General features: G+C 35.9%; 1 protein-coding gene and 1 long non-coding RNA gene across 2 annotated transcripts in view; one reads left to right on the forward strand and one right to left on the reverse strand.

The window, feature by feature from the left end:
* Window positions 1-27,624, reverse strand: LOC148939944 (uncharacterized). Its single transcript, XR_016143454.1, has 3 exons — window positions 27,594-27,624; window positions 1,302-1,403; window positions 1-1,136 (listed from the first exon to the last, which is right to left on the reverse strand). It is a non-coding gene; the product is annotated as an uncharacterized LOC148939944 (long non-coding RNA).
* The window catches only part of LOC148939945 (uncharacterized), a 62,268-nt gene continuing 37,333 nt past the window's right edge, over window positions 2,801-27,735 (forward strand). Inside the window, exons 1-3 of the mRNA XM_089106404.1 lie at window positions 2,801-3,080; window positions 10,546-10,761; window positions 17,631-17,801. Coding sequence (XP_088962530.1) covers window positions 2,801-3,080; window positions 10,546-10,761; window positions 17,631-17,767 — 633 coding nt within the window. The 3' untranslated portion in view covers window positions 17,768-17,801. The remainder of the gene's footprint in view (window positions 3,081-10,545; window positions 10,762-17,630; window positions 17,802-27,735) is intronic.

The raw sequence follows: 27,735 nt of genomic DNA on the forward strand, positions 1-27,735 counted from the left end.
TCACAAAAGTATGCAAATATACAGGTTATCGAAAGGATATATCAGCAATACCATAGCAACGGCTAATTGAATTGAGTTGAGTCTTCCAGGACTTGATTTGAATGATATTCATATCACCAAAAGGTAATACATACACTATTAATACAACCACTGCAGTTTCTGTTACTAATGACACTCCAAAGCCCATTCATTTTCCAAACACATCTCATCAGAATTTTGGGACAACAATTTTCTACAGTGTAGTAGAACAGTCCAGCCGCTATGTCTCTAGGGATATTGGGTATGTCAACCCTTCTCTCACAATTATGCAATTGGTCCATTATGCTTTAAAATTAAATCAAAATGCACTGTGTGTATGGTAGCCAAAAAGAAACCTCACCAATATATTGAGAACGACTGGGGGTGTTAATTTGAAACTTTCGGGCTACTACTATTACTACTTATGCTCTTAAAATTTAGATAATCAAAAGACTGTAAGTGTATCCAGGTTGTCAAAGAGGATAGATAGAAATTTTTAGGAATGGTATTTAGTTTTATTTTTCAGGTCAACTTGAGGAGGTATAAGACTAAATTAAACAATACTATTTGTATTAGGATTAAAAATTATTGAAAACGTTTCTCCAACATATAAATAGCAAGCCAAACTATGTATCCTTATTAAAAAAAAACTGAAAAGATATAAAATATTACTTTTTCTCATGAAAAAGACCATGTCAATGAAAAACCGACAGAAATTTATTTAAAAATTTTTTTCCACAAAACAAGTTTTTATTTTGTTACAAAGCGTAAAACTACCACAAATCACCATCAATAAATAAATAAAACTCAAAATGAGCAGAAATTACAATAAATAACCGAATCAAACACAAGACGAGCAAAAATCAACATGAGTGGGGCCGACAATACCCCATGCCTTCTCAAGACCAGAACATAATTTAAACTTTACTGAAAACAAAATAAATTTAAAATGTTTTTACTTTTTTTACTTTAAAAAACTATTAGAAGTTAAAGGAATGAAAATCAGTGTATGCATATTAAACTGACGATCCACGGTCATGTGTTTTTTTGACAATCCACGGTTCAGTCTACTTGAATGAGACTGAAGTTTTTTCTTCCATTTTGAATCAAATGGGAACCTGAAAAAGACAAATATTAGTCATATGTTGAAACACAATTTTTTTCAAGTAATTTGTAACTTTCTTACTTGAGACTGAAGTTTTTTCTTCCATTTTGACTCAAAAGAGAACCTGAAAAAATTATGCTGAAGTATAATTTTTTTTTTCAAATAATTTATAACCTACCTCTATTTTGTTCTTCTATTTTGACTCACAAGGGAATCTGAAAAAGACAAATATCTGTGAAACTGAAGTTTTTTCTTTTATGTTGTTGACTCAAAACGGAACCTGAAAAAGACAAATATTAGTCATATGCTGAAACACAATTTTTTTTTCAAATAATTTGTAACCTTCTTACTTGAGACTGAAGTTTTTCTTCCATTTTGCCTCAAAAGAGAACCTGAAAAAATTATGCTGAAGCATAATTTTTTTTTCAAATAGTTTATAACCTACTTTTATTTTGTTCTTATATTTTGACTCATAAAGGAACCTGAAAAGACAAATATTAAGTATTAGTCATATACTTGAGCTAACACTGATGTGAAACTGAAGTTTTTTTCTTCCATGTTGACTGAAAACGGAAACTGAAAAAGACAAATATTAGTCTCACATGTATTTATTATTGAATATTTTACTTTTTACTTTTTATTTTACTTTACCGTAGCACCAAGCCACCTGAGGCAAACACAGCCACGCACACTCCTCCTCCATCCCAAAATTAGTTAGCATATTAGTCATATGCTGAAACACATTTTTGTTTTCAAATAATTTATAACTTATTTAAGTGAAACTGAAGTTTCTTTCTTTCGTTTTGATTCAAAAAGGAAGCTGAAAAAGACAAATATTGAATATTAGTCATATACTTAAGCTCATTTTTTTTCAAATAATTTGTCAATAACCCGAAAAAGAAAAATGTAAAATTTTAATGATATGCTATGGCATGTTTTTTCTTTTTATTAATAATTCATTAAGTAAATGAATATTGTTATTTGAATCTGACTATTATCTCTCTTTTTTGCGAAGCTTAAAAAATTAAACTGACACGCATATTGCTGAAAAATTATATCTATTGTGAAAAATGATATCTCTGTAGAAACTAATATAATAATCTTTATTCTTCATGAATATCAGACTTATGCTAAGAAAAATTCTGATTATTTCTGTTTTCTATTCGATCACATGTATTTATTATTGAATATTTTACTTTTTTCGTGTAAAGCATGTCTTCTAACATGAGCAGTCGAACAATATTTTTACGTCTATTCCTGACATTGTAATTCCTGACAATAAAATTCCTGAAACTCCTGATATTGATAATGAAATTCCTAAAATTTCTGATAATGCAATTCCTTACATGTGACATAGCTGCTTAAAATAAAATCTTTCAAATCTCCTGCCCTCCCTTGGAAGCACTTGCTGGGAGGACAAAGAACATCATTTTAGAATTTGTATTTTAGAATTTAGCGTGAAAATTGTATCTAAAGCAATTTTCAAAACATTTGAACTTTTTTTCTTTTCTTTTCGTTTCACATCCAAATTTTATAAACTAATGAATCTTACGAATTTATTGCACAGTATTTATTCTAAGTTTTCAGAGTGGTGAAATTCATTAACATGTTTCATTTTACACTTACATACTCAACCCCTAATGCCTCTTCCCCTCTTCACAGCAAAAATTTCGACAAATGCTTAAGGAGCTCCCTATTAATTTGTCTCGTGTTATTTCAGATAATCTATTGTCAGGCTTGAGCCTATTTGGAAGAGCAATTGACATTAAATGTACCTGTCAAAACTGCTCATTTTTGGCCTTTAAGCTGTGCTTAGAAGCAAGCTCTGCATGTGTTCATCTAGATTTTTATGCAAAGTCTATACCTTGGTTGAAAAGAGCCATTGAAATTGACACGAGAAGCAATATTCACAAACCGACCGCCGTTGACTTGCTGTTAAAGAGTTTAATATACGAAGGTACGTTCTATTATCCATGAAATTACCTTGGTTGATACTTCAGTTTAATTTATAAAGTTTATACATCGTACTTTAGTCACAAAGAGCCACTTCGGCGAAATCGATACAGAAAGTAACGCTCACATATTAACCGCTGTTGCATCGTTATTAAAGAATTTAATTTGTAAGGTATGTTCTAATTATTCACGGGTCTATACCTTGGTTTATACCTTGATTGACTTTATAATGTCTATACACCGGTTGAAGACAGCCATTGAAATTGACATAGGTAGTAACGCTCCGCCACAATCTAGTAAAGAGTGAACTCTATCCCATGGTAACCGACAATTTTAAAACGCCAAAAAAACTGTCAGGTAAGGAAGAATCGCCCTTTGAAGCTGGTTCATCAATGGTAATTATTATCTCGATTAATCTTAATGGTAAAGGTTTATTTCTATTTTTTCATGGGAATCTCGAAAAATAGCCTGAAACCACACAATAATTGTGTCACATCAAAAGGAAACTGCACCATTGGAACCTCCATAGCCGAAAGCCTCATGTAGTCGAATTACAGTTCTCCGTCTTGAGCAACGAGAAAAATCACTTTTTTCGCATGCGAAGCAGTGTATTGTCTCTTTCTCATTCTTGTTTTTTTTTTCGCCGCTAGTGGGGCTGTGGAATATCATGGCTCTTTGGCTCAAACCTGACTATTGTTTGAATTAAAATTGAGTTGCCATCAAGCCATTGGCCAATTGGAGAAAAAGCCAAGACAAATAGTCTGAATGAGAAGCAAAGCTGGCATAAGTATAAAATTGATGTCATTTTCACTTGTTGATAGATAGTCTATCATCCATCCATCCTAGGGAAGAACTAAGGTAGATAGCCATAGAACTAATCGATGATCGAGATTTTTGAGATCTTTGGGAAGCAGGAAAAGTTTAAATAGTTTAAAAAGGAACAGTTTAAAAATAGTCAAAAAATAGAAAAAGTTTAAATAGCATAGTCGCTATAGAAGCCACTGAAATTGACACCGGAAGCACCGGAAAAGCTCTGTTGACTTGCTTTAAAAAAAATTCAATGCACGGAGGTACGTTATGATTATCCATAATTTAAATATCTATAAGTAAATGAAATTTTTCTACTTTTTAGACGTGTTTTCTAGTTTCCACTTCCAGAAAAGTCCCTTTTTTGTTGGTATGTGCAACAAATAGAAAAAGTTTAATAAGTTTAAATAGCTTAGTCGCAATAGAAGCCACTGAAATTGACACCGGAAGTAGTGTTCACAAATTTACCCTCTGTTGACTAGCTTAAAAAAAAAAAAAAATCAGAGCACGGAGGTACGTTATAATTATCCATAATTTAAATATCTATAAGTAAATGAATTTTTTTCTGCTTTTTAGACTTGTTTTCTAGTTTCCACTTCCAGAAAAGTCCCTTTTTTGTTGGTATATGCAACAAATAGGAAACATTTGATAAGTTGAAATAGCATAGTCGCTACAGAAGCCACTGAAATCGACACCGGAAGCAGCGTTCCCAAATTTACCCTCTGTTGACTTGCTTAAAAAAAAATTCAATGTACGGAGGTACGTTATAATTATCCATAATTTAAATATCTATCCTTACCTTAGACCTTAGATCCTCCAGAGCCAGGAATGGCTCATAGGGCGTTTACGAAGCCTCGCCAGACATCTCGGAACTGAGCTGCAGCCGTGACATCCACCCACTGTGTTTGAAGAGACAGCTCCGCACTTCTCAGGTTCCGGTCGTACTGTCGTCGTAGGGTGTGTCTTTGTCGACCTCTTTTCCGCCTCCCCTCGGGATACCACTCATATATTGATTTTGGGAGTCGATCCTCTGACATACGAAGGACATGACCAAGATACAACCATCTCCAAAGCATCAAGAGGTTAGTAGCTGATGGCTGATCGGCTTTCAGACGAATTTCTATGCTGATGACCTTTTTTTGCCATGATACGTTCAAGATCCTTCTAAGGCACATGTCCTCAAAAGCTAGGACACGTTTCTCCAGTTGGACGTTTAATTCCTAGCATTCGCTAGCATAGAGGAGGATGGACATCACATTTCTATTTAGGAGTCTGAGTTTTAAGTGCAGAGAGTATTTACTACTGCGCCAAACTGGCTTCAATTTATTAAAAGCCAATGTCGCCTGTCCAATTCTCCTCTTAATTTCATTAGATATTTCACCATCATATTCAATCCAGCTCCCAAGATACTTAAATTCTTTGACCTGGTCAATTGCTTTACCTTTGCATTTTAGTATCAGCGGGGAGTCAGATGTGGTCATACTCACTGTCTTACTGACATTCACCGCAAGTCCCACTTTCTCGGCCTTTTCATCTATGGCGTCGAGTAGCAGCTGTAGTCGCTGTTTCACTTCTTCGAGAAGAACAACGTCATCTGCGAAGTCCAGATCCGAGATCTGCCGGCTGCTAATCTTCTCTCCACAGCCTGAAGACAGCCGTAGAATATAGTCCATTACAATGACAAACAGGAACGGGGATAGGAGACAACCTTGTTTGACTCCAGACATTATCTTGATGAAACGTGTGTCCTCATTTTCTCTGCGAACGCAGCATTCACTATCTTCATAAAGTGCCATTATCATTTTGACTATTTTATCAGATACTCCGTAATATTTTAGAATCTTCCATAAAGTATCTCGGTCGATAGAATCGAACGCCTTTTCAAAATCAATGAAGAGCAGGTACATCTTCTTTTTCCATTCTCTTGACTCTTCCATCATCAGCCTTAGAATGAAAATAAGGTCAGAACAAGACCTACCAGGTCGGAACCCGTGTTGCTCTTCTCTGAGGTGTGAGTCTAGGGCTGTTCTTAGGCGTTCTAGTATGACTGTGGCTAGTATTTTGCTAGGCACAGACGTTAGGTTGATGCCCCTCCAGGTGTCACAGACTAGCGCATTGCCTTTCTTGAAGAGTTTTACTAGCATATCTTTGGTCCAGCCCTTTTGGAACTTTTGGCTATTCCAGACGGCTACTAGGAGAGCAGTCCAAACGGTTATGCAGGCACAAAGGGAAGCCTTCAGCATCTCTGCCGTGATACCTTCTACTCCAGGTGCCCGTCCATTTTTCAGCTTTTTCACGGCTGTCGTTACTTATTCAGTTCTTGGTGGGTCAGCACTTAAGTCAATTTGTAAAAATAGTTTGTCAGGTACTACTTCTAGATCGTCAGGTTTGGGTCTATTTAGGACTTTCATGAAATACGAGGCCCATCTCTCGTCAGCTTTCTGTGGATCCGAGATTATATCCTCATTTTCATCTTTTACAAGGGATTTTCGGTTTGTTTCTTTCCGACTATCTCATTCGTTAGTCAATACACCATTTTCGAGTCTCCTTTCTTAGCAGCTTCTTCTGCAAGTGCTGCTTTTTCCTCGATAACGTTTCTTTTGTCTTTCCTTGCACTTCTTTTAACCGCCTTATCCTCTTCTTTGTAACGGAGCTGTAGCTGATCTTTTTGTTCAGGACTCAACGTGTTTTGGATAAGCGGCCGGGTCTCCTTGCGTTTACTGATACACTTCCAGGTGTCGTCCGATATCCTTTTCTCTTTCTTTCTTTTCTTGAAGCCAAGGCTGGCCTTCGCGACGTCATGGTATTCACTTTTCACTGAGGTCCATATCTTTTCAACACTAGAGTCTTCAGCTTCATCGAGCAGGTTTAACGCTTCAAATTTGTTATGTAGTGATATGCAGAAGCTTCTGCGGATATCATGATCTTTCAGCTTATCAGTGTCAAACTGGTTGTGTTTTGTGGCGTTGGTTTTCAGCTTCTGAGTTTTTAATTTTATTCTTACTTCAGCTATCATCAAGATGTGATTTGTATTCACGCCCGTTCCTCGAAAGGCCCTCACCCCAAGCAGGCTACTTTTCCAGCGTCTTTATATGAGGAAATGATCGATTTACTTTTTTGTCCGGCCGTCGGGAGACACCCACGAGTACTTGTGAATCGTTTTATGGTCGAACATACTGCCCCCTATCACCAAGTCGTTGCTTAGGGCATAGTCAATTAGGAGTGCACCGTTTTCATTCATGTCTCCGATGCCATGTGGGCCCAGAACTTCAGGGCAGTACTGACGATCTGCACCGACTTTAGCATTAGATCGTCAACAAAACAGATTATATCGTGCCTGGGAACGTCTTTGGTGACCGATTGTAGCATGTTGTAGAAAGTATCTTTTTCCTCATCATCAGCTTCGTTGGTCGGAGCATAGCAGACGATGATGGTCATTTTTGTATAATTAGATACGAAACGAGCTGTCAATATACGTTCGCTAGCTGGTGTCCAGTTCGTCATTGCTTTGAGTGCAAGTGGCGACATCATAATTCCTACACCAGCGCGGTGGACGGAAGGGTGACCGCTAAATGCCATAGCATACCCATCATCAAATTTCTCTAATCCATTTCGAGTCCACCTTATTTCAATGAGAACGAGTATATCGATGAGGTATTGTCTCATCTCTTTAATAACTTATTGTGTCTTGGATATCTGGTTCGTCGTTCTCACATTCCAAAAACCCATCTTTAGGTGTTGTTTCGCAGTCAAAAATTGGTTCCGGGGGCATGCGGGGGTCGTTATCTGGGGGGGGAGGTGATGCAACCGAGACTGTTGTAGGCGTTTCAGTTGCAGGTGTTTTTACCCTGAGGGTTGCCCCTCAGGGTCCCGGGTGTGGGTTGCAATCCCACAGCCCAACCCTTCTCATTTAACGGACTTGGGACCGTCATGTGCCCATGACCTCAGGGAGGCAAGGTTCCTTACATGGTTGAGTTGATATGTATAAGTAAATGAATTTTTTCTGCTTTTTAGACGTGTTTTCTAGTTTCCACTTCCAGAAAAGTCCCTTTTTTGTTGGTATATGCAACTTTACGATTTTGTTGTTAAGATAAATTTCTTCAAAGCACGTAGATGTAAACATTAGCTTTTAAATGGGCTCTTTGAACAGCTTTTTATGACATCTAAGTTTTCCACTAGTGCTGGAGAAATGCAGAAGAAAAAACAGACACGTTAGCAATAGAAATCAGTGTTTCAAGCAATATTTCAAAATTCCCCAAAAAATATTTTCGTGATTAGCTTTTACAGTTAAGATCAACTTAAATAACAGCTGTTATTCTTGGAATAAAAGTTTTTTTTATTTGACAGGTTTTTTGAAAACACGCTTTTTCAGTTTTTACAAGCTAAAGGGTGCCATAGGGCACTTCACGATGGTGTTATGAAGACATCAAGTTTATCAAGACGTTATCAAGGCTTACGACAAGTAGATGTAGATGGTGATTTCTTCAGACCTCTCATGGCGGGAGAATACAAAGACAATTGTAAAAAAAGCTAACGGCGCAATCCAAATGCTAAAAACACTGTAAAAATTTCGAGTTCCTAAGGACAAGCTGAAACGAATATTTTACACTTTCATCCACCCCATAGTTGAATATGCTTGTCCGGTTTGGCACTTTGCCCTTACCAAGGATGAAACTGATAAAATAGAACGAGTTCAGAAGAGATCACTGCAAATCAATTATGGCGGTTCCCCTCTACCTTACTCCTTTTACCTCAAGGAATTTAAACTTGAATCCCTTTCTTCCCGCCGAAAAAATTTTGCCAAAGATTTGGCTCCTCCTTCCTTCAACATCCCATCTACCGATCATTCCTTCTCCCACCTTTTGTCCCTAAAAGATCTCGTCCCCCCAGGGAAGTGGCTGAGAAGGTTCCGAAACTAACCCCAATCCATTTCAACACCTTGCGCGACAGTAAAAGCTTAGTGTCAAGCTTTCTGAAATATTTAAATGATCTCTAGGATTTTTATTGTTTAGTTTTATTTTATCCTGACAATATTTTGTCAGGTAAGTTTACTCTCAATATCAAGTGTGTTTATCCTTTATTGTATTAATCCTGACGGAGTTTTATCAGGCAACTTTATTTTGCTAATTATGACTAAGAGACATCATATTTGGGCTTTGCCCACGAGAGCTATGTCTTGTTTTTGAATTAAATGAATTTGAAATAGATGTAGGCATTAGCTTTTAAATGCGCACTTAGACAGCTCTTTAGGATATTTGAGGGCCTCTTTAGTGCTAGAGAAATGCAAAAGAAAGAATAGACACGGTAGCAATAGAAATCAGCGTTTCAAGCAATATTTCGAAATTTCTCAAAAATATAAATTTTACTGCTGAGATAAACTTAAATATCAGCTGCTATTCCTGGATAAAATTAAAAGAACTTTTTTATTTGACAGACTTTTTTCAGAACTCGTTTTTTTAGTTTTTAGAAACTAAGGGGACGCTTTTTTGCTTCCACCCCAGACGTGCCCATTAAATGTCCCCAATTAAGGTGCAGAGTGGACATAAGGAAGGAGTTAAATGAAACTGAAACTTCATGAGAGGATATAATGAGTGAAGATTTGAGTAGATTGGGGTGGAGCAGGAGCATGTGCAGCTGTGTTGGCCTCAGGTGGCCAACATTAAGCGACTATGTGTTTTCTGAGATTTGTATGTTCAATACAAAATTTTGAGATAGCCATTTTGTTCAACCTAGTTGAAAGTTCTGGAAATTAGGTCTTTGAGGATGACGACCCCCCCCCCCACATTCCTCAGGGCAAGGGTTGTAAGTTATGCTTTCTGAGATTTGTATCTCAACTTTTCGTTGAGATTTAATGTTGAGCATTTCTGAAATTTGTATTTCTGATATTGTAACCTAATTTTTAACCTATTTCTGAGATTTATAACCTGTCACCATCAAACCTGTCACCATCAAACCTTGCAAAAGACTGACAAAGCTGACTTGCCAACAAACACATAGTCGCTTGGTGTATGTCCGAAATATTTATCAAATATCCTTATTTTGGACTTCAACGGTGAACGTCGACATTCACCAGATTTCGGTCTTTCACGGTAACATTATAATTATATATATATAAGTATCGAGAGTAATCTAGAGTATGTCTAGTGTATATCTAGATCTAGAGTATACTAATACTAATCTAGAGTATATATATATATATATATATATATATATATATATATATATATATATATATATATATATATATATATATATATATATATATATATATATATATATGTATATATATATATATATATATATATATATATATATATATATATATATATATATATATATATATATATATATATATATATATATATATGTATATATATATATATATATATATATATATATATATATATATATATATATATATATATATATATATTTTTTATATATATTTATATATATATATATTTATATATTTGTTATTATTTTATTATATATATATATATATATATATATATATATATATATATATATATATATATATATATATAATTTGTGTATATAATTATCTATAGTAAATAATTATCTTGTGTTTAGAAATATAGATTTCTTTGTGCAATATATGTACGCAACGACCGCAGTTTCTTCCTGAAGTACTTAACTTTTAGGCGATTTGCATCAGGCTCTTTTTGTTGCTTCAGAGTCTCTGAAAGATTTACAAAGTGACAAGAAATCGAATGTTCAGCTTTTAAAAGAAGAAGTAGCAACATTGAAGGTGTCAATATTTTTATTGTATTCTGTCCTGAAACCGCGCACTGGTTACGATTTTGTTGAAGCTTGGTCGACTGAGGTTAAAGAGTTTCAAGAAACAAATTTTTCCGAAGGTAGGGTTTTCAGCTTGTACCTTCGTATATATAGAATTTGTATTCTCTGTAATCGTTATATATGTTTATCCTCTTCTGTACAAAATTGATACGTTCGGGTATGGAGGGAATTATATACGTTACAAAGTGAAGTCCGTTGGGGCATCAAAGGTTGGACAAAATCAGTTTTCATCTGCTTTTTCTTTCTGAATTCTTTCTTCGAAATCGACATTCAATTTCTCGATTTTTATCGGACACTACTTTTTGTAATGCTGGGAAGGTATTATTCATTCAAATATTGCTATTGCCTTTGATTTTTTTTTCATTCTGAAAAATGTCAGGGCTACAAAAATATCATAGGCCTGGTAGAAAAAACATGAGCATCTCTTGGAACGATTATTTGAATGTGAAAATGATGAAAAAAAAAACTGTAAGATATCTCCTTTTCTATTTATCGAAGCACAGATCTTCGACCCGAAGCACATCGATGTGCTAAGCCAATATTTGCGGTTCTTACTAAAATTGGGCATTGGGTACGCGGGTCGGTGTTCTTTGGGACCTAAAATTGGGGTAGTATTTTGTTAATGTCGGGATCCAAAGTCATCTAAAGTTGGGAGAGCAGCTTCCTAATATCCTGTGTCCTAGGATTTGATTCTGAAATTTTTCTAACTAGGTTCCGAGCAGTAGTATCAATTCACGAGAACTTGGGCACGGGGCAAGAATTTTTTTTAGATTTTGTTTAATGAAGACATAAAAGCATATTTTTCAAAATCTAGGATATGAGCTTTTTAATTTTCTATTGTTAAGTGGAGATAGAAAAGAAATGCATTTTTTAAGTCTATATGGCATTTGTGAGTCCTCCCCCTCCGTATTGGCGTTCCCATTCAGAGGGGTAGGGCCTCTGGAAAATTTTTCTTTCAATTGTCATCGGTTAGAGTATCCGCGGACATTCTGCGCAAGACATAAATGTTTCATTCTTATAAGGCCCTATTTCAACTGTTTGTGCATCAAGGAACGTTTGTTCCCTACTTTATTACCTCTACGTTATTGACTAACGTTTTCCTAGTAAATTATTGGTCCCATTGGTACCCATCGAACGCACTATCATTTTATCTAATTACTTTACTGATCCTCTTGAGGGCTGAAATTAGCCATCACCAGTGGCGGTTCTAGCCTCTCTTACGCCCGAGGCAAAATCTCGATTACCCTCCCCCCTCCCCCTAGCTCCCACAAAATTTTCAGGCCAAATTTTGACAAATTTTTCATTTATTAACACATTTATTTTGAATTTACTAATTAATTAGTAATTTATTTTTTTACTATTTAGATTATTTAATTATTATTAATTATTTTAATTAAGTTATTTTAATTATTATTATTCAATTATTTAATTATAATTATTTAATTGTTTGTATTTTTGATTTATTTTTTATTTTTTTATTGATTAATAATTTATTAATTATTTTCATTTATTATCTACACCCTCTACTTTATTTTAATAACAGTAAAATTATAAAATGATTATAACCGTTCGATTATTTATTTTGAAATTTTTCGCCCCTAAAATTTCTGCGCCAGGGGCAAGTGCCCCAACTGTTACAAAATCCCCTCCCCCCCCCCCCCCTAGAAGCGCCTCTGCACTATCCCCGATTTTAGATTGCCTGAGTGTTCTTTGGTAGTAAAATTAGGAAGGTACTGCCCCGACTTCAGATTCATATAGAGGTCCGGCCAGGGTACCGAAGCACCGACTTGAGTTTTACTTTTTTTTTTCTTTTTTTTGTATATCATGCAGCTTAGGAAAACTTCAGACAGCTACGGCACGAAAGTTTTTTTTTGTGAAATTGTGTTTGAACGCATGGGAAGAATAAAATCGTTAAAGATTGAATGTGGTGAACGGATTCAAAAGACACTGAATCATAAATCAAAAATTTTGCTGGAGATTTAAGTTTTGCAGGAAATTTGAAGGAGTTTTGCAAGGAAAATGATTTCAGGTTTGTTGCACTCACTTGCGGGAAAAAATAAAGTTCTGAAGAGGCTCACTAACGCTACAATTTTAGTAAAAACATATAAAAATTGTAAAATTAGGGTATATTGGTTGGTGATCTCCAAGTGAACCTCTTGTTCACAGAATGATAAATGTAATTAAAACTATGCTGTTGAGTAAGCAAGGGTGATTTCCCCTTAAGGTTGGTTCAACGAACCAATTTTAAACTTGGTAGATAGCAAGAACTAGTGTCCTCACTAGCAATTTTTAGGGGGTGCGGACCCGATCCTGTTACCTTAGTTTAGACCTTGACCTGCCTATGCCGTCAAGAGGCACGCCAGGGTATCCAGAAGGAGCCTTCAATTAATCTGATGGTTAGTTACTGCAAAAATGCCCTCCCATAGAGGCTGGATTTACGTTGTAGGTTGTACGTTCGTTCTGGTATGTTTTTGGGGCTTCCTCTGTGGTGTTAACTAGGTGGTTACCAGTGGAGCACTGCTTTTGGTAGTTGGCGTTTCTCCATGCGCAGTACGTGGCCAAGGTATCTCAACCTGTGATCTCTTGCGAAATCTCTCACAAGAAACTCCCGTCTTGTGGTGGATGGAATGATCATTCATCTTCTACTACCAGTGGATGTTGAGGATTCTTCTTAGAAGTAAGTTTTCGAAAGCAAGTATTCTTGACTCTTGTTCCTGATTCAGGTATCAGGTTTCGGCTGCGTGAAAGAGAACTGGTATAACTTTGCTTTTGAAAAGTCGCAATTTCAGCCATAGAGAGAAGCCTTTGGGGTGCCAAAATTTCGCTAGTGTGTTAAAAGCTCCATTGTTTTGACCAATTCTTGTGAGTAATTCTTTTGTGATCGATCCAATTTTCTCAATTAGGCTGACAAAGTGTTTGAAATGGATGACTTGCTCTATATGTTATTCTCCGTATTTGATGCTCAAGGGCAAGTCTATGGTAGCCATGCATTTCGTTTTCTTTATTTATTTTTAGGCCAATTTGGCTTCCTTACTCTATCACCTGGTCTAAGAGCTCTTGTAGTCGTTGCTTGCATGATTCCTGGATCCTATTTGAGGGGGAATATAGACGCGGAGCCTAAAGTTTGTAATCACAACATTTAACAATCCAGTAAAACAAGCAGAAATTTTTAATATGCGTCCTATCTGCGCCTGGACTCGATTTGACCTCTGTGGAGACAGGGGAGGGGGGGAGGATCATGAGTCCTATTAATCTTAAAATCCACCAGAAAAGTCTGTCAGATCTTAACTGAAATTAAGTGGAAAGAAGATTGTGTCTTAGTTGTCTCGTTTGTGCTCCATTTCCGATCCAACTTTTATGAGGGAAATAGGAGGCGGAGTCCTGCATTGTTGTGGTGACGGAATCTTCTAGAATGCGTCGTTGGATTCCAACCAAACCTCATGGTATGAAAAGACTAGCTGGCTAGTTGCGCCTTTCGGGAGCTAAGGCCCGATCTAACCATCCGTATTTTAGAGACGCGGGTTCTTCAAATTTGTGTCAGCTGTGCATCTTAACAAATGGATATTGAATGCCAACCATATGTGGTAGGAGGTTAAATTTAGTGTGGTAGTTGTGTCTTTTGAGTGTCACATACTGATATCTACATAAGGAGCAGGAGTGGGTCCCTAATTTTTAATTAGCAAGGGTTGTTTGATCTCAATGGAACTTGAAACGAGAGGGAGTGCTCAAGTTATGAATTTTTCCCATAAGACGGGATTTGAAATAATTGGGTGGAGCAAAGTAGAGTGTCTCAATTTTTGACATCAGGACATCTACCAGGAGGAGTTTTCGGATATCAAGCAGACTTAGTCTAAGATAAAGTTTGATGTGCTAGTTTTATCGAGACATTCTCCGCAAGAGCAGGGGAGATCACAACCAAATTCTGGGGGGATTAAGAACTAGTGCCCAATCTGTGAATTTTCGGATACTTGTTAGTGCGGGCCTATTTCGACCTCTGTCTAAGAGGGGACGGTTGGATGAGGGCTTCCTTATTCTTGTAATTAGCTCATCTATCAGAACTGGACGTTGAATCCTCAAAAACAGTGTTGGGAAGCAAGATTTAGTTTGCGACTCTTCGGTTTCCGGACGCACTAAACCTTGCTGGGGGAGGGAGTCTCTAAATTCTTGTCATGGAAACAATTCCTAGAATAGGTTGTTAAATCTCAACTACACCTGTTAAAAAGAATTAGTACTCAAGGTTTGTCTTTTAGAGGCCTGTGCTGGGGTACGGGTCTATAAAGAGAGACAAAATGCTAGCAAATATTTGCCTAAAAAGGGACCTTAAATGAACAGACGGAGAGTTGCGTATGCGATGGTGCCCATATTGAAGAGGAAGGGGCGTAAATCAAACGTAGAGATTAATTTTATGAATACTACCATAATTGATTGGAAAAAATTGATAAAATGTTTCAAACATGGATTAGGTTGGAGGATTTAAGCTGCTCACGCTCCTACTCCACTCCAATCTATTAAAAAAATTCGCTAAAAAAAGCTCTGTTTTCTTTATATGCAGAGGTCGCATAGTCCAACATTGTTCCACAATTTTATATGACTCCCGGTCTGTGGAATATACCCCAAAATGGACAACGGACAGAAATACTATTAAAGAATAATAATAATAAAAAACAAAGGACACCATTTCAAAACTTAAAAAAGATAGCGCGCTGTTGCGACTTTCATATGCTTGTGTTATCCAGATTCTCAAATTTAATTACGTAAAAATTGAAATTATTTTTTAATTTATTTTCCGGTATTGCTTTGAGGCCGATGGAATGAACTGATTTGATTTCTGTAGCTAGTTGAATGTTTTTTTTGTTTTTGTTTTGATTTCTTTTGTAGAGTCAAGTTTAAAGGTAACGTGGAATCTTTGGGTGAATACAATGAGGGGATCGACAGGGGAATCGCATGTGATGCTAAGCGGGGAAGTCGAGGGACTAGGAGCAAGTGGTTTTTTAGAACAGTTTTGTTACAATGAAGTAAGTTTCTTACAAAACAGAGAAGGAAATGTCTTTGAAAAACTTTGAAAGACAAAGAAGGAACTATCTTCTAAAATTTATTCTTTTTTATCTTCAATATGTTTTTTTAATATAATTGTAGAGCAATTTCAGTCAGATTCTTTCTTTTACTATATTTTTTATTCAAAAACGACTTGCAGAAGCAATAAAGGCCGAATTTGCCCTTTTTGTTAAAAGATAACGACGAAACAATATTATTAAAAATAAAATGCCAAACTTTCGAACATTAAATTTTATTAATAAAATAAATTTCTTATAAATACGAGATAAAACTATTACAAATTTATGTCTTCTGCGAGAATTATGTCTATTCTCTGAGATCTTCTTTCGAATTGCATCCTTCTAGTCAGACAGCTTTTGAGAAAGAGCAGGTCAAACTGAACCAGTAGGTTCAGGAAAAACACGCTGAGGAGGAATAAATGAATGAGGATTAGCGAGAAAGCGTTTCATTTTATTTAATTAAGTTAATATAATTAGTAACTTAATATTAGTTAGCAAGTTGAGTAATTTAATTAGCTAATTTATTAAAGTTAGTTAAATGAGTGAAATAAAAGCTGTTAAAAATTAATCAGAAAATTATATAAATAACTAAAAATGAAAAAAAAACCTGTTTACTGACGAAATTTTTTTTTCTTTTTAATTAATTTTTTTTTAACCCACCTCCTCTCCTCTCAGTGACGACAAATTTTAAATTCAAAATACATCTAATTTTAACTTCTAAATCTAATACATCTAATTTAAAGTCACTACAAATTAAAAAAAAAGTTCGCACACAAAATAATTTTTAAGTAGTATTTACCAGTAATTTTAAAATCATGAACTTCCTAAACTCTGGTAAAGATATAACCCTAGTTACTCGCCAAAATGGGGTTTATCAAATACCATGTGACTGTGGCAACTACTATGTAGGTATAACCCATCAAAATTTAGAAAAACGCCCACAACAGCACAAAGATGACATAACTAAAGCTTTAAATTCTAATAGTACTAATATTTCTTTTGATTCTGCTTTGAGCAGTCATATCTATGATAATCCTAGCCATAAAATACTTTTTGAAGAAACTTCCCTTACTAGCAATCATTTAGGCATAAAACAGGTTATTCAAGAGGCAATTGAAATTAGAATCAAAATAAATACCATAGTAATACTTAGGGATTTGGGGGAATAATCATTTAATGCCTTATGTACAAATTTAATCAAAAGGGATTTAACTAATTATATAAAAAACAGTAAACGATTCCACTCAACCTGTTATGGATAGACCTTCTAAGCTGGCTGCCAAAAAGGCAAGATTAGCCTTAAGAGCTTGTTTGTAATTGTTTTTATTCCATTTGAATGAATTGTCTTTTTTCACTTCGCTTTATGTACCAGTCCTGATTGAACTTCCTTGAAGTGATTATGCTGAAGCTGTTTTGAAAATATTCTAGTTTTAAAGATTGAATATTAATGTGAGTTCTTTTATATTCGTTTTTTCTCAATTTGTTTTGCTGATGACGGCCCTTGGATATAGGGTCGAAATATTCATTTGAAGTTGCGTTCCACTCTGTTATATATAAAATTTACCTATTGTTCTACTTGTTGTTTATGATGGAAAGGCAGTGTGGTCTTCGTCACTATTTATTTGCCAACTTCGTCAACTTGGCAAATGAATTGCTCAACTATCAGAAATTTCAAATGTGAATTATATTTTAAGTTATTATTCACCATTGGGAATATAGCTTCGGCCCTAGAATCAAATGCCCTGACAATTTGTGTAATAATAAAAACCAGCATTTTGTATTATGTGTCCCATCTTTGTTTATTTTGTGGAATTGATCAATTTGGCAAGTGAATGGCTCAATATCAAAACTCAAAATCCTGTTTGTGTTTTTAGGAATAACATTCGGCCTAGGGAATTTATTTTCGGCCCTAGAAGAAGGTGACCTTAACAGCGTGAAAGAAGCCCAAGGGATTTTATCCCCCTTGCTAAAAGATGAACAAAACATTTTGGTCCAATTGCTTATTGAATGAACGGAAGCTCCGATTTCAACCTCTTGTAAGCAAGGTAAGGAAGTAAAACATTAGGTTTCATAATTGTATAAAGTTATGTTTGTTTGAAGTTAATTGTATAAAGTTGTTTGTCCCACAGGATGATGTATTCCAAGATTAGCCTGACAGTTATAGTTCAAGTTCCAAGGACAGTGAAATTAAACAGTGTTTGATTTGATTAAGGGGATTCGATACCTTAAATGTTCGCCTTATCTTGTTCATTATAATAGTTTGTATAGCCAAACTATATAGAATTGATTGGGCTGTGTTGCCATAACTTCTAGAGCTTGGATATGGGATCCGAATAAACGACAGAAAACTAAAAGCTGAGACCAACTTTCCCTATAATCTTAGAAAAACCTAGTAGCTTCTCCCGTTTTGTACTGTAGATAGAGATACTCAGTTTTAATGAAACTTATGTCATTAAAAATTATAAATTCTATTTTTTGAATAAAATGGAGCAGAATTTTCATACTAAAGTTCAGGAAAGGGCAGTTCCTCAAAATGTTGTAGCATACCTAGGATAGCAGCTGATTTTAGAAAATGTTAAAAATTGGTTCAAATGAAATATCATTAGAGCAATTTGGCAGCATTGTGAGTTCCCTGTGGTGCTACCAGCTTTGATTGAAAACCTTGCTGACACAGGGGAATTAAAGCTCCATTGTCTTTTCAATAAAATCTCATGGTCAAACTACCGATTCGTAATAGTTCTCGATGGTGGTAAATACTACTACTAAAACTAACAGCTCACTACAGCACCAAGCTGCCTGACAAGGCGCCAACACAGCCTCACATACTCTTCCTCCATCCTATTCTGTTCAAGCCTCCTTCTTTACACCCTCTTAAGAAGTTCTTGTTCCTTTTAATTCTCTCCTTACGACATCCTAGGTTTTGGCGATCTGCTGTCTCCACATGCTCTGGCGTTTACTAGTTTATTATATCCTCGAGGGGCACAACTCCCCAAGGACACTCTGCAGTGCTATTTTGGAGTCGTGGTTCTGGTTAGATAAACTTGTGAAAAGTCCAACCTGACACCAGTATCAGACCACGGAAGCAGGATTTCCCTGTCGGAGATCGGGACGGAGAAAGGAGCTTATATTGGAGCACAACCAGAACCATCCACTCTTCTCACAGCTCCGGAAAAACTCCAAGCTTATATACCCAGCCTATCCTCGTCAAGGCTAGTCCATTGAGAAAATCAACTAATGAATCCTTTTTTTTTGACGGTCAGCCGAGGCTGAGGCTCGCAAACTATTTAAGGTATTGAATCCCCTTAATTGGAAATTTTTTCAGCCACATATATCTTAAAAGATTTACTGAAATGGGGAGATCATTTTTATGAAAAACCTCCGTATGCAGTTATGTAGTTTTTGGTAGTAAGGGTAACAAATTTAAGAAAAAGAAGCATTTGCAAAAAAGGAGCAAATATAACGTCAAAATATACGACACCAAACAGCTTAATAGACTGTTAGTGTTTGAATTTGTATGGATTAAAACCGTTGTCAAATTGAGCTAATTAGTTTTACTTATTTACTTTTATGGCTCAACGTGGCAACGCTGACAAAAATGTGGTATCCCCCAAAATTTTAGTTTTGAAAAAAAAGAAAAATATTGAAAAATCGCTGTTTTCATTTTCAAATAGATCAACATTGGTGTAGAGGGCAAAAACTGTTTATATTTTGATCTCCTTGGTACTTCAATTATTTAAATGAGCCTAAATTTGGAATGGGATTGTAGAAAATATCTAAGTAGAAATGAGTGAGGGATTAGAATGTTCTGTGTATGATAAGAGCCAGTTACCCCAAGGTCTACTTCAACATGATGGTAATACGGCACTGGACTTTACAGCCAGGAAGTGCAATGGGGTGTTGTGGGCCAGCCAGCATGTGTATTCTAACACCCTTCCTGTGTTATAAACCTTCCACAGGTTACTTTAGGTGCCTGTTTAGAGTTGGACCGACTCTGGCTGAGCTTACAAAGTCACGCTACTGACCCCGCTCTAAACCAAATAGCCAGTGAAGACAGGACTCAAACTCCTGTCCTCACAGACGGAGTCAATTCTAACGCTCTAACCTATCGCCAGGAACGTTTTTGAGAACGGTAAGGAAATTGCCCAAGTAGTAGTGAATGTTAGGATATTCCATGGGTAATATCCCAAGCTTTATTTTGAAAGGTAGTTAGGTATTTGAAAGGCTTCTTGGGACGGTTAAGAAATACTGGTTTCTAATCAAGATTTATGGTGGATTCAACAGTATTATCCGGTGGCACAAGATTCAACAAACCTGGCTACTTTTCCCCATTGAATAAACCTCTTTCAGATAAGTCTTGCGCTTTATCTGAGAGGTTCCTCATCTCTAAGACATACTCAATCAGACAATTTGCATACTTGTGATGGCCTACAGCTATAAAGAAGGGTAGAATTAACTTGCCATTTAGGAGGTGGCCAGAACAGCAGCCAGGGTCCTCGTCACTATGAGACTGGAAGAAAGTAATCGTCTTTCCATTCTGCTTCCAAATCTTGTGATTTTGATTGAACTGTCACGATTGATTTCTGCAGCTGTGGATATAAAGGCTCAAGTTTCTTCCTGACGGCTTTAACAACACCAACAAAATTGTCAGAAGTTTTAGATCTTCAAAGAACATTAATAAGCTCGTAAAGAATTCTTGAAGAATCATCTTCCTGGCCTTTACAAACATTCTCATATGCTTCCTAATATAGCTGAGTGACAGCTTCAAGAATGATAACATGTCCGGAAAAGGCATAATACGTCTTTCTTCAAAGAATACTAATAAGCTCGTAAAGAATTCTTGAAGAATCATTTTCGTGGCCTTTACAAACATTTTCATATGCTTTCTAATATAGCTGGGTGACAGCTTCAAGAATGATAACATGTCCGGAAAAGGCATAATACGTCTTTCTGCAAAGAACATTAATAAGCTCGTAAAGAATTCTTGAAGAGTCATCTTCGTGGCCTTCACAAACATTTTCAAATGCTTCCTATACGGCTTTCTTTAAAGAACACTAATAAGCTCGTAAATAATTCTTGAAGAATCCTCTTCTTGGCCTTCGCAAACATTCTCAAATGCTTCCTAATATAGCTGGGTGATAGCTTCAAGCATGATGACATGTCCTGAAAAGACATAATACGGCTTTCTTCAAAGAACATTAATAAGCTCGTAAAGAATTCTTGAAGAGTCATTTTCCTGGCCTTCACAAACATTTTCAAATGCTTCCTATACGGCTTTCTTCAAAGAACACTAATAAGCTCGTAAAGAATTCTTGAAGAATCCTCTTCTTGGCCTTCGCAAACATTCTCAAATGCTTCCTAATATAGCTGGGTGACAGCTTCAAGCATGATGATCCAGAAAAGGCATAATACGTCTTTCTTCAAAGAACACTAATAAGCTCGTAAAGAATTCTTGAAGAATCCTCTTCTTGGCCTTCGCAAACATTCTCATATGCTTCCTAATATAGCTGGGTGACAGCTTCAAGCATGATGATCCAGAAAAGGCATAATACGGCTTTCTTCAAAGAACATTAATAAGCTCGTAAAGAATTCTTGAAGATACCTCTTCTTGGCCTTCACAAACATTCTCATATGCTTCCTAATATAGCTGAGTGACAGCTTCAAGAATGATGACATGTCCAGAAAAGGCATAATACGTCTTTCTTCAAAGAATACTAATAAGCTCGTGAAGAATTCTTGAAGAGGCATTTTCCTGGCCTTCACAAACATTCTCAAATGCTTCCTATACGGCTTTCTTCAAAGAACACTAATAAGCTCGTAAAGAATTCTTGAAGAATCCTCTTCTTGGCCTTAGCAAACATTCTCATATGCTTCCTAATATAGCTGGGTGACAGCTTCAAGCATGATGATCCAGAAAAGGCATAATACGTCTTTCTTCAAAGAACATTAATAAGCTCGTGAAGAATTCTTGAAGAATCCTCTTCTTGGCCTTCGCAAATATTCTCATATGCTTCCTAATATAGCTGGGTGACAGCTTCAAGCATGATGATCCAGAAAAGGCATAATACGTCTTTCTTCAAAGAACACTAATAAGCTCGTAAAGAATTCTTGAAGAGTCATCTTCTTGGCCTTCGCAAACATTCTCATATGCTTCCTAATATAGCTGGGTGACAGCTTCAAGCATGATGATCCAGAAAAGGCATAATACGGCTTTCTTCAAAGAACAATAATAAGCTCGTAAAGAATTCTTGAAGAATCCTCTTCTTGGCCTTCGCAAACATTCTCATATGCTTCCTAATATAGCTGGGTGACAGCTTCAAGCATGATGATCCAGAAAAGGCATAATACGGCTTTCTTCAAAGAACACTAATAAGCTCGTAAAGAATTCTTGAAGAATCCTCTTCTTGGCCTTCGCAAACATTCTCATATGCTTCCTAATATAGCTGGGTGACAGCTTCAAGCATGATGATCCAGAAAAGGCATAATACGGCTTTCTTCAAAGAACATTAATAAGCTCGTGAAGAATTCTTGAAGAAGCATCTTCCTGGCCTTCACAAACATTCTCAAATGCTTCCTAATATAGCTGGATGACAGCTTCAAGCATGATGATATGTCCAGAAAAGGCAGAATACGGCCTTCTTCAAAGAACATTAGTAAGCATGTAAAGAATTCTTGAAAAATCATCTTCCTGGCCTTTACAAACATTTTCAAATGGTTCCTAATATAGCTGGATGACAGCTTCAAGCATGATGATATGTCCAGAAAAGGCAGAATACGGCCTTCTTCAAAGAACATTAGTAAGCATGTAAAGAATTCTTGAAAAATCATCTTCCTGGCCTTTACAAACATTTTCAAATGGTTTCTAATATAGCTGGGTGATAGCTTCAATCATGATGACATGTCCAGAAAAGACATAGTACGGCTTTCTAGTTATAACCGTTCCACTTGTTCGTTCTAAAGGATTCCAGACTTGAACGCAATTTCGTCAAATCTACTGCCCCTCATTATCGGACCATTGCTCAATATACAACAAAATGCTCAATTCACATAGTATGCTGAAAAAAGCTTCACAGAATAAAAATGTTCCCGATATATTTTTTTTTATTTCTGCAGGTAAGCCCTTTTTGCCATTGGAGCAAGGAATTTTGGATTCACCACCATGTATGCGTTTTCAACGCATGTTTCTGCCCTAGATTCCATATTCAAACATCCCCAGCTTGTTGAAGCATGGTGACTATTTTCTTGCGATTTTTCTTTATCGTGGGGCCTTGGATAAAAATGCTACGCTGACATCAGTGTAGAAAATGGATGTTCTAACATAGTTTGTAGTCACAATAAGTTAATTTATGTTAAATTTGTGTTTATACAAGCTTGATAACTATTTCTTGAGAGAGAAAGAGAGAAAGAGAAATAATTTATTAACCCAAATAACGCTTATATAATCTTTCAACAATCATCGGGGGAACCCATTGGGTTGTATATGATGGTTATTTCTATCCTTATAATCTATTAAAATATATTCAAACTTCACTCATAAATCAAAATCACAAAAAAGTAGTGAAAATATAACAGCTTTTGACTATTAGCACATACTATGAAACAATAGCGTCGATAAACCATAAACGACGTGGAAACGAAGTACTAGCGAGACATACTTAAATAAACTTAAATCCTTAACAACTTCCCAGAAGGTAACGTTTTAACCCCCTCTTGAACTGGCTAACGTTATCTTTGACCTTTATACCCTCAGGGAGTAAATTCCACATCTGTGGTCTTGCAAAACGCGGAAATAAAGATCTGCGTTGAGTACTCCGAGCCTCAGACACTATCTCTGAAGAATGCCTAGTTTCATAACAATGATAAAACGAGTTAGACTTAAAATTTTCCAAAGGACTGCGGTGGATAACGATTCAAACATTGACAAACGTAAATAGCTAATTGATAATCCCTTAACTTATAAACATTCAGAATTTTCAGTTTAGTAAAGCAACTCAAAGTACTATTTTCAAATCTCACATAATGTCCTAAGAACCTAAAAAATTTATTTTGTAAAATTTGAATTTTTTTAAAACTTGACACAAAAGAACTAGTCCACTGCAAACAATTATAAGATAGATGCGGACTGATAAGAGAATAGTAGAGGATCACTAGAATTCTTGGCGGGAGCTCATTCCTTAGCCTTCTTATAAGACCCAATCCTCTTGCCACTTTTGCTGCTACTAATGCTGCTACAAATTGCAATCAAGATAAAAACCTAAATGTTTTACACTAAAAGCTTGTTTTAAGAATACACCATTCAGACATATTATTTATTTTGTTAAAAATGATGGGATTACCAATTCTACAAATAATCATAAAGTTTGCCTTAAAAACATTAACAGATAGGCCGCTGCATCTCATAAACTTGCCAGTTTATTTAGGACCTTATATGCCTTTTCAGTTAAAATATTTTCGCAAGATGATGTTACTTTGAACACAATGTCATCAGCGATTGCCGTAATTAATTTCCCAAGAATATTATTTTGCGTGGCATCTACATAGATCAGATAGAGTAGATGCAGAAGAACTAAGCGTTGTGGAACTTCACAGCGAACACTATAACGTCATGATTTACAGCGATTAACATTCACTTCAAGTGTTCTCCCTCCAAGATGAGACTCAAATTAACGCAAAGGTACATTCTGAACACTTAAACAATGTAGCTTGATCAATTAGATCTTAAAAACAACATTATCAAAAGCTTTGCTAAAATCTATGAAAATTGAAAGCACTAGCTCCCCACGTTCAAGCGCAGAGTTAACAAAGTCTGTGAGATGGTGGACTGCATGTATCGTTGAATGGCCTTTCCTGAATCCAAACTGTGTTTCTGCGACAAATCAATGTAGATTCAGATGGGTTATACGATCTTCAGTGCTTGACCTTTTCATATAGCTTTGAAAACAAAAGCAACATCGAAATCGGTCTCCAGTTGGAAGAATCTGTCTTCAGACCTCCTTTATGCAAAGGGTATAACCGTGGCCTCTTTTAATCGTGAAGGAAACTCACCCTTTTTGAGCGATAAGTTAATCAAATATACAAGACAGGGCAACAAATATACCATTACTAATTTAAATGTTTACAGATTGAGACCATCACTCCCAGACGAATTTGACTCCATCAATCCTATTATTTGCTTCATCTCATATAGATTAGTTTCAGCAATGTTCATCTTTACCCCCAAACCTCTCTCGTATTTAGAAGTTTCAGCAATTTTACCGCTATTATTATATGAAATATCACTTACTGATTTACTTATTTTTGAAAATTATTCACCAAAAACATCAAAAATACTCTTGCTTCCAGAAACTATTCTATCGTCATTTTTTAGGCTAGCTGGATTTTCATTTTTCTTGCCACCATTTATTTATTCATTAATAGTTTTCCACGTACCTTTCCTGCTTCCTTTATTATTTTCAAATTTCATCCCATGATATTTTTGAACACAAGATCTGCGAAGCCGATTAGTTTCATTAGGAAGTCTTTTTTAAAGTCATTGAACACCTCCTGTGACTCTGAATTGAAATAAAGTACGTAAAAATCATTTATTTTCTCGATTAATCGAAGAAGCTCCTGGGTTACCCATGGTCTTCTAGGAGTACATTTATTCGGCTTGATAGTTCTCGTTGGACATGTTGAATCAAATATCGGTTGAACAATACCTAGAAACTTATCAAATGCAGCAGATGGGCTTTCATATTCATCATAAGCCTCTTGCCACGAAAAAACGTTCAGTTCTTGACTAAATATGTCAAAATTATCTTTTTTGGACAGCCATTTTTGTGTCTTTTGTATTTTTGGCTTTTGTGTACGTAGGAAGGAAGTAACTACCACCACAGGAAAATGATCAAAAGGCTCACTAATTATTACATCAGCATAAGAAGTAGAAAGTAGGCGAGATCAAACAAATATGTTATTGATTAATGTTGCTGAATGTTGAGTATCGCAAGTTGGAATTCCTACTAGAGGATATAGATCATGACTAACCTTAAGGGTAAAACAAAACTCTGAATTATCATTATTCAAACACAAAAGATCAAAATTAAAGTCACCCATGCAAATAAACTCGGAAGTACTCAACCGGATATCGTCCAAAACTCGACCAAAAGAAAGTGCAAACTCTTCCCATTGAGTACTCGGTGGCTGGTAAACCTCACTTATCAAAATCTGATTCTCGCCAGTTTCCAGCTCAAGAGTAAGAGTTTCAACCATACCTTCTATCCAAATGGAATAATTTTCCCTCACATTAGCCACAAGATATTGCTTAACTGGAAATGCTAAAACTCCGCATGCCTTCGTCTTTCTATTTTTTACAATAAACTGGTATCTTCGAAAACTAAAAAGGGACAAAGAATATTCTGACTCAAAAAAGTCACATAGGTCTATAATATCAAATCTGGAATTTCTACTATCAAGCATCTACAGAGTTTCACGATACGATGACGTAACGTGACAATTCCAATGACCAAGACAAAACGAATTTTCATCAGGATTAATTCCCGAAGAAAGCAGATTTACGTAACAGCTATCTCTATTCGGTCGAAGTGTGATAGAAGAGCGTCCCTGTGCAATATCAGCATTAAGAATATCTTCAACTTGGAACGGATTATTTTCAAAGGTCTTTAGTCTCTCACCACAACTTTAAGATGACTTAACGCAATACAACTTCTATAAAAAAAAGTAGTGAAAATATAACGACTTTTAACTATTAGCACACTCTATTAAGCAATATCGTCGATAGACCATAAGCGACGGGGAAACGAATCACTAACGAGACGTACATAAATCCGACCTTGATTAGACCACACTTGCTTATTCCTATATTTACCCCGTGCTAAGTTCAGAATATCACGTCTTCGTTTCGTCAGACTTTCGGACACAAAAATACCAGTGCGAGCAAATTTAAACTTTTTTTTTTAACTTTAGAAGCAAGGTCTTTAGACTTGAATGTTACAACTAAAGGAGCAATTGCATCCTGTTTACTATTACCTTTGCTTAGATTTAATCTTTTAACTTCGATCACATCTTGATTTGATATTTCTAGCTCCATCTTGTTTCTCAATATGTCAAGAACTACCCACTTCAAGTCACTATTGGAAGGTTGTTTAACCCCACTGAACATGAGAATATTTGATCTCTTTTCTTGTTCATACTCATCAAGCTTTTACTCTCCAACTTTAATCCGTTCCTCAATAAATGAGCATTGTTTTTTTTAATATTTTATATCATTGGATAAAACAACAAATTTCGGCTCAGATTCAAAAACTAATGCCCTGTAAATTTCACTTGAAATTGACGAGCTTTGCGCTTTGATTGCACCAACTGTGTCCTTAGAAAATGACTGTTTGCCTTCAACAGGTGTCAATTTTTCATCTAATCTTTATTCTATTTTCTGAGCAAAGTTTTCCATGACAGACTGAACTTCTTGTTCCGTCGCTGTAATCTTGGTAATAAGAGCCGTTGATCCCGAAAAGTTATGTAATTTATTATTTTCAGACGCTTGTCCTTTAAGCTTGTCTTTGCAAATTTCTTTATAAATGTCTGGTTTCAGCGCAAGTTCATCAAACGCTCCCTTAACACCTTTTCTAGAGTTTTTCATAGCCTCAGCTTTATTGCATTCAGAATCTAAAATTTGGGACTCGGGGTTGAACTCGGGGTTGGACTCGGGGTTGAAAGCCCTGAACAGGCCATTCAGGGCTCGAAATCTAGCCAATGCCAGCTTATGAACAGTAAATTTAGCCATCTGCTTAACTAGCCAGCAATTAGTTAGTAAAATAGCTTCGATAATACAAAAAAGTTTGTACCTTTTGGTTGTACCGTAGACTTGCAAGTCAGCAAAACTGTCCTTAGTAATGTCTCAAGCTGAACAAAACTGAATTGAACAATAAATCATGCGAATCTCTCTTTAATGCATATATTTTTCACCAATTCATTTCCTCGATCCAA

Source organism: Artemia sp. Qi Xiang Cuo, chromosome 20 (assembly GCF_049724085.1).
Source record: "Artemia sp. Qi Xiang Cuo chromosome 20, ASM4972408v1, whole genome shotgun sequence".
NCBI lineage: Eukaryota > Metazoa > Arthropoda > Branchiopoda > Anostraca > Artemiidae > Artemia > Artemia sp. Qi Xiang Cuo.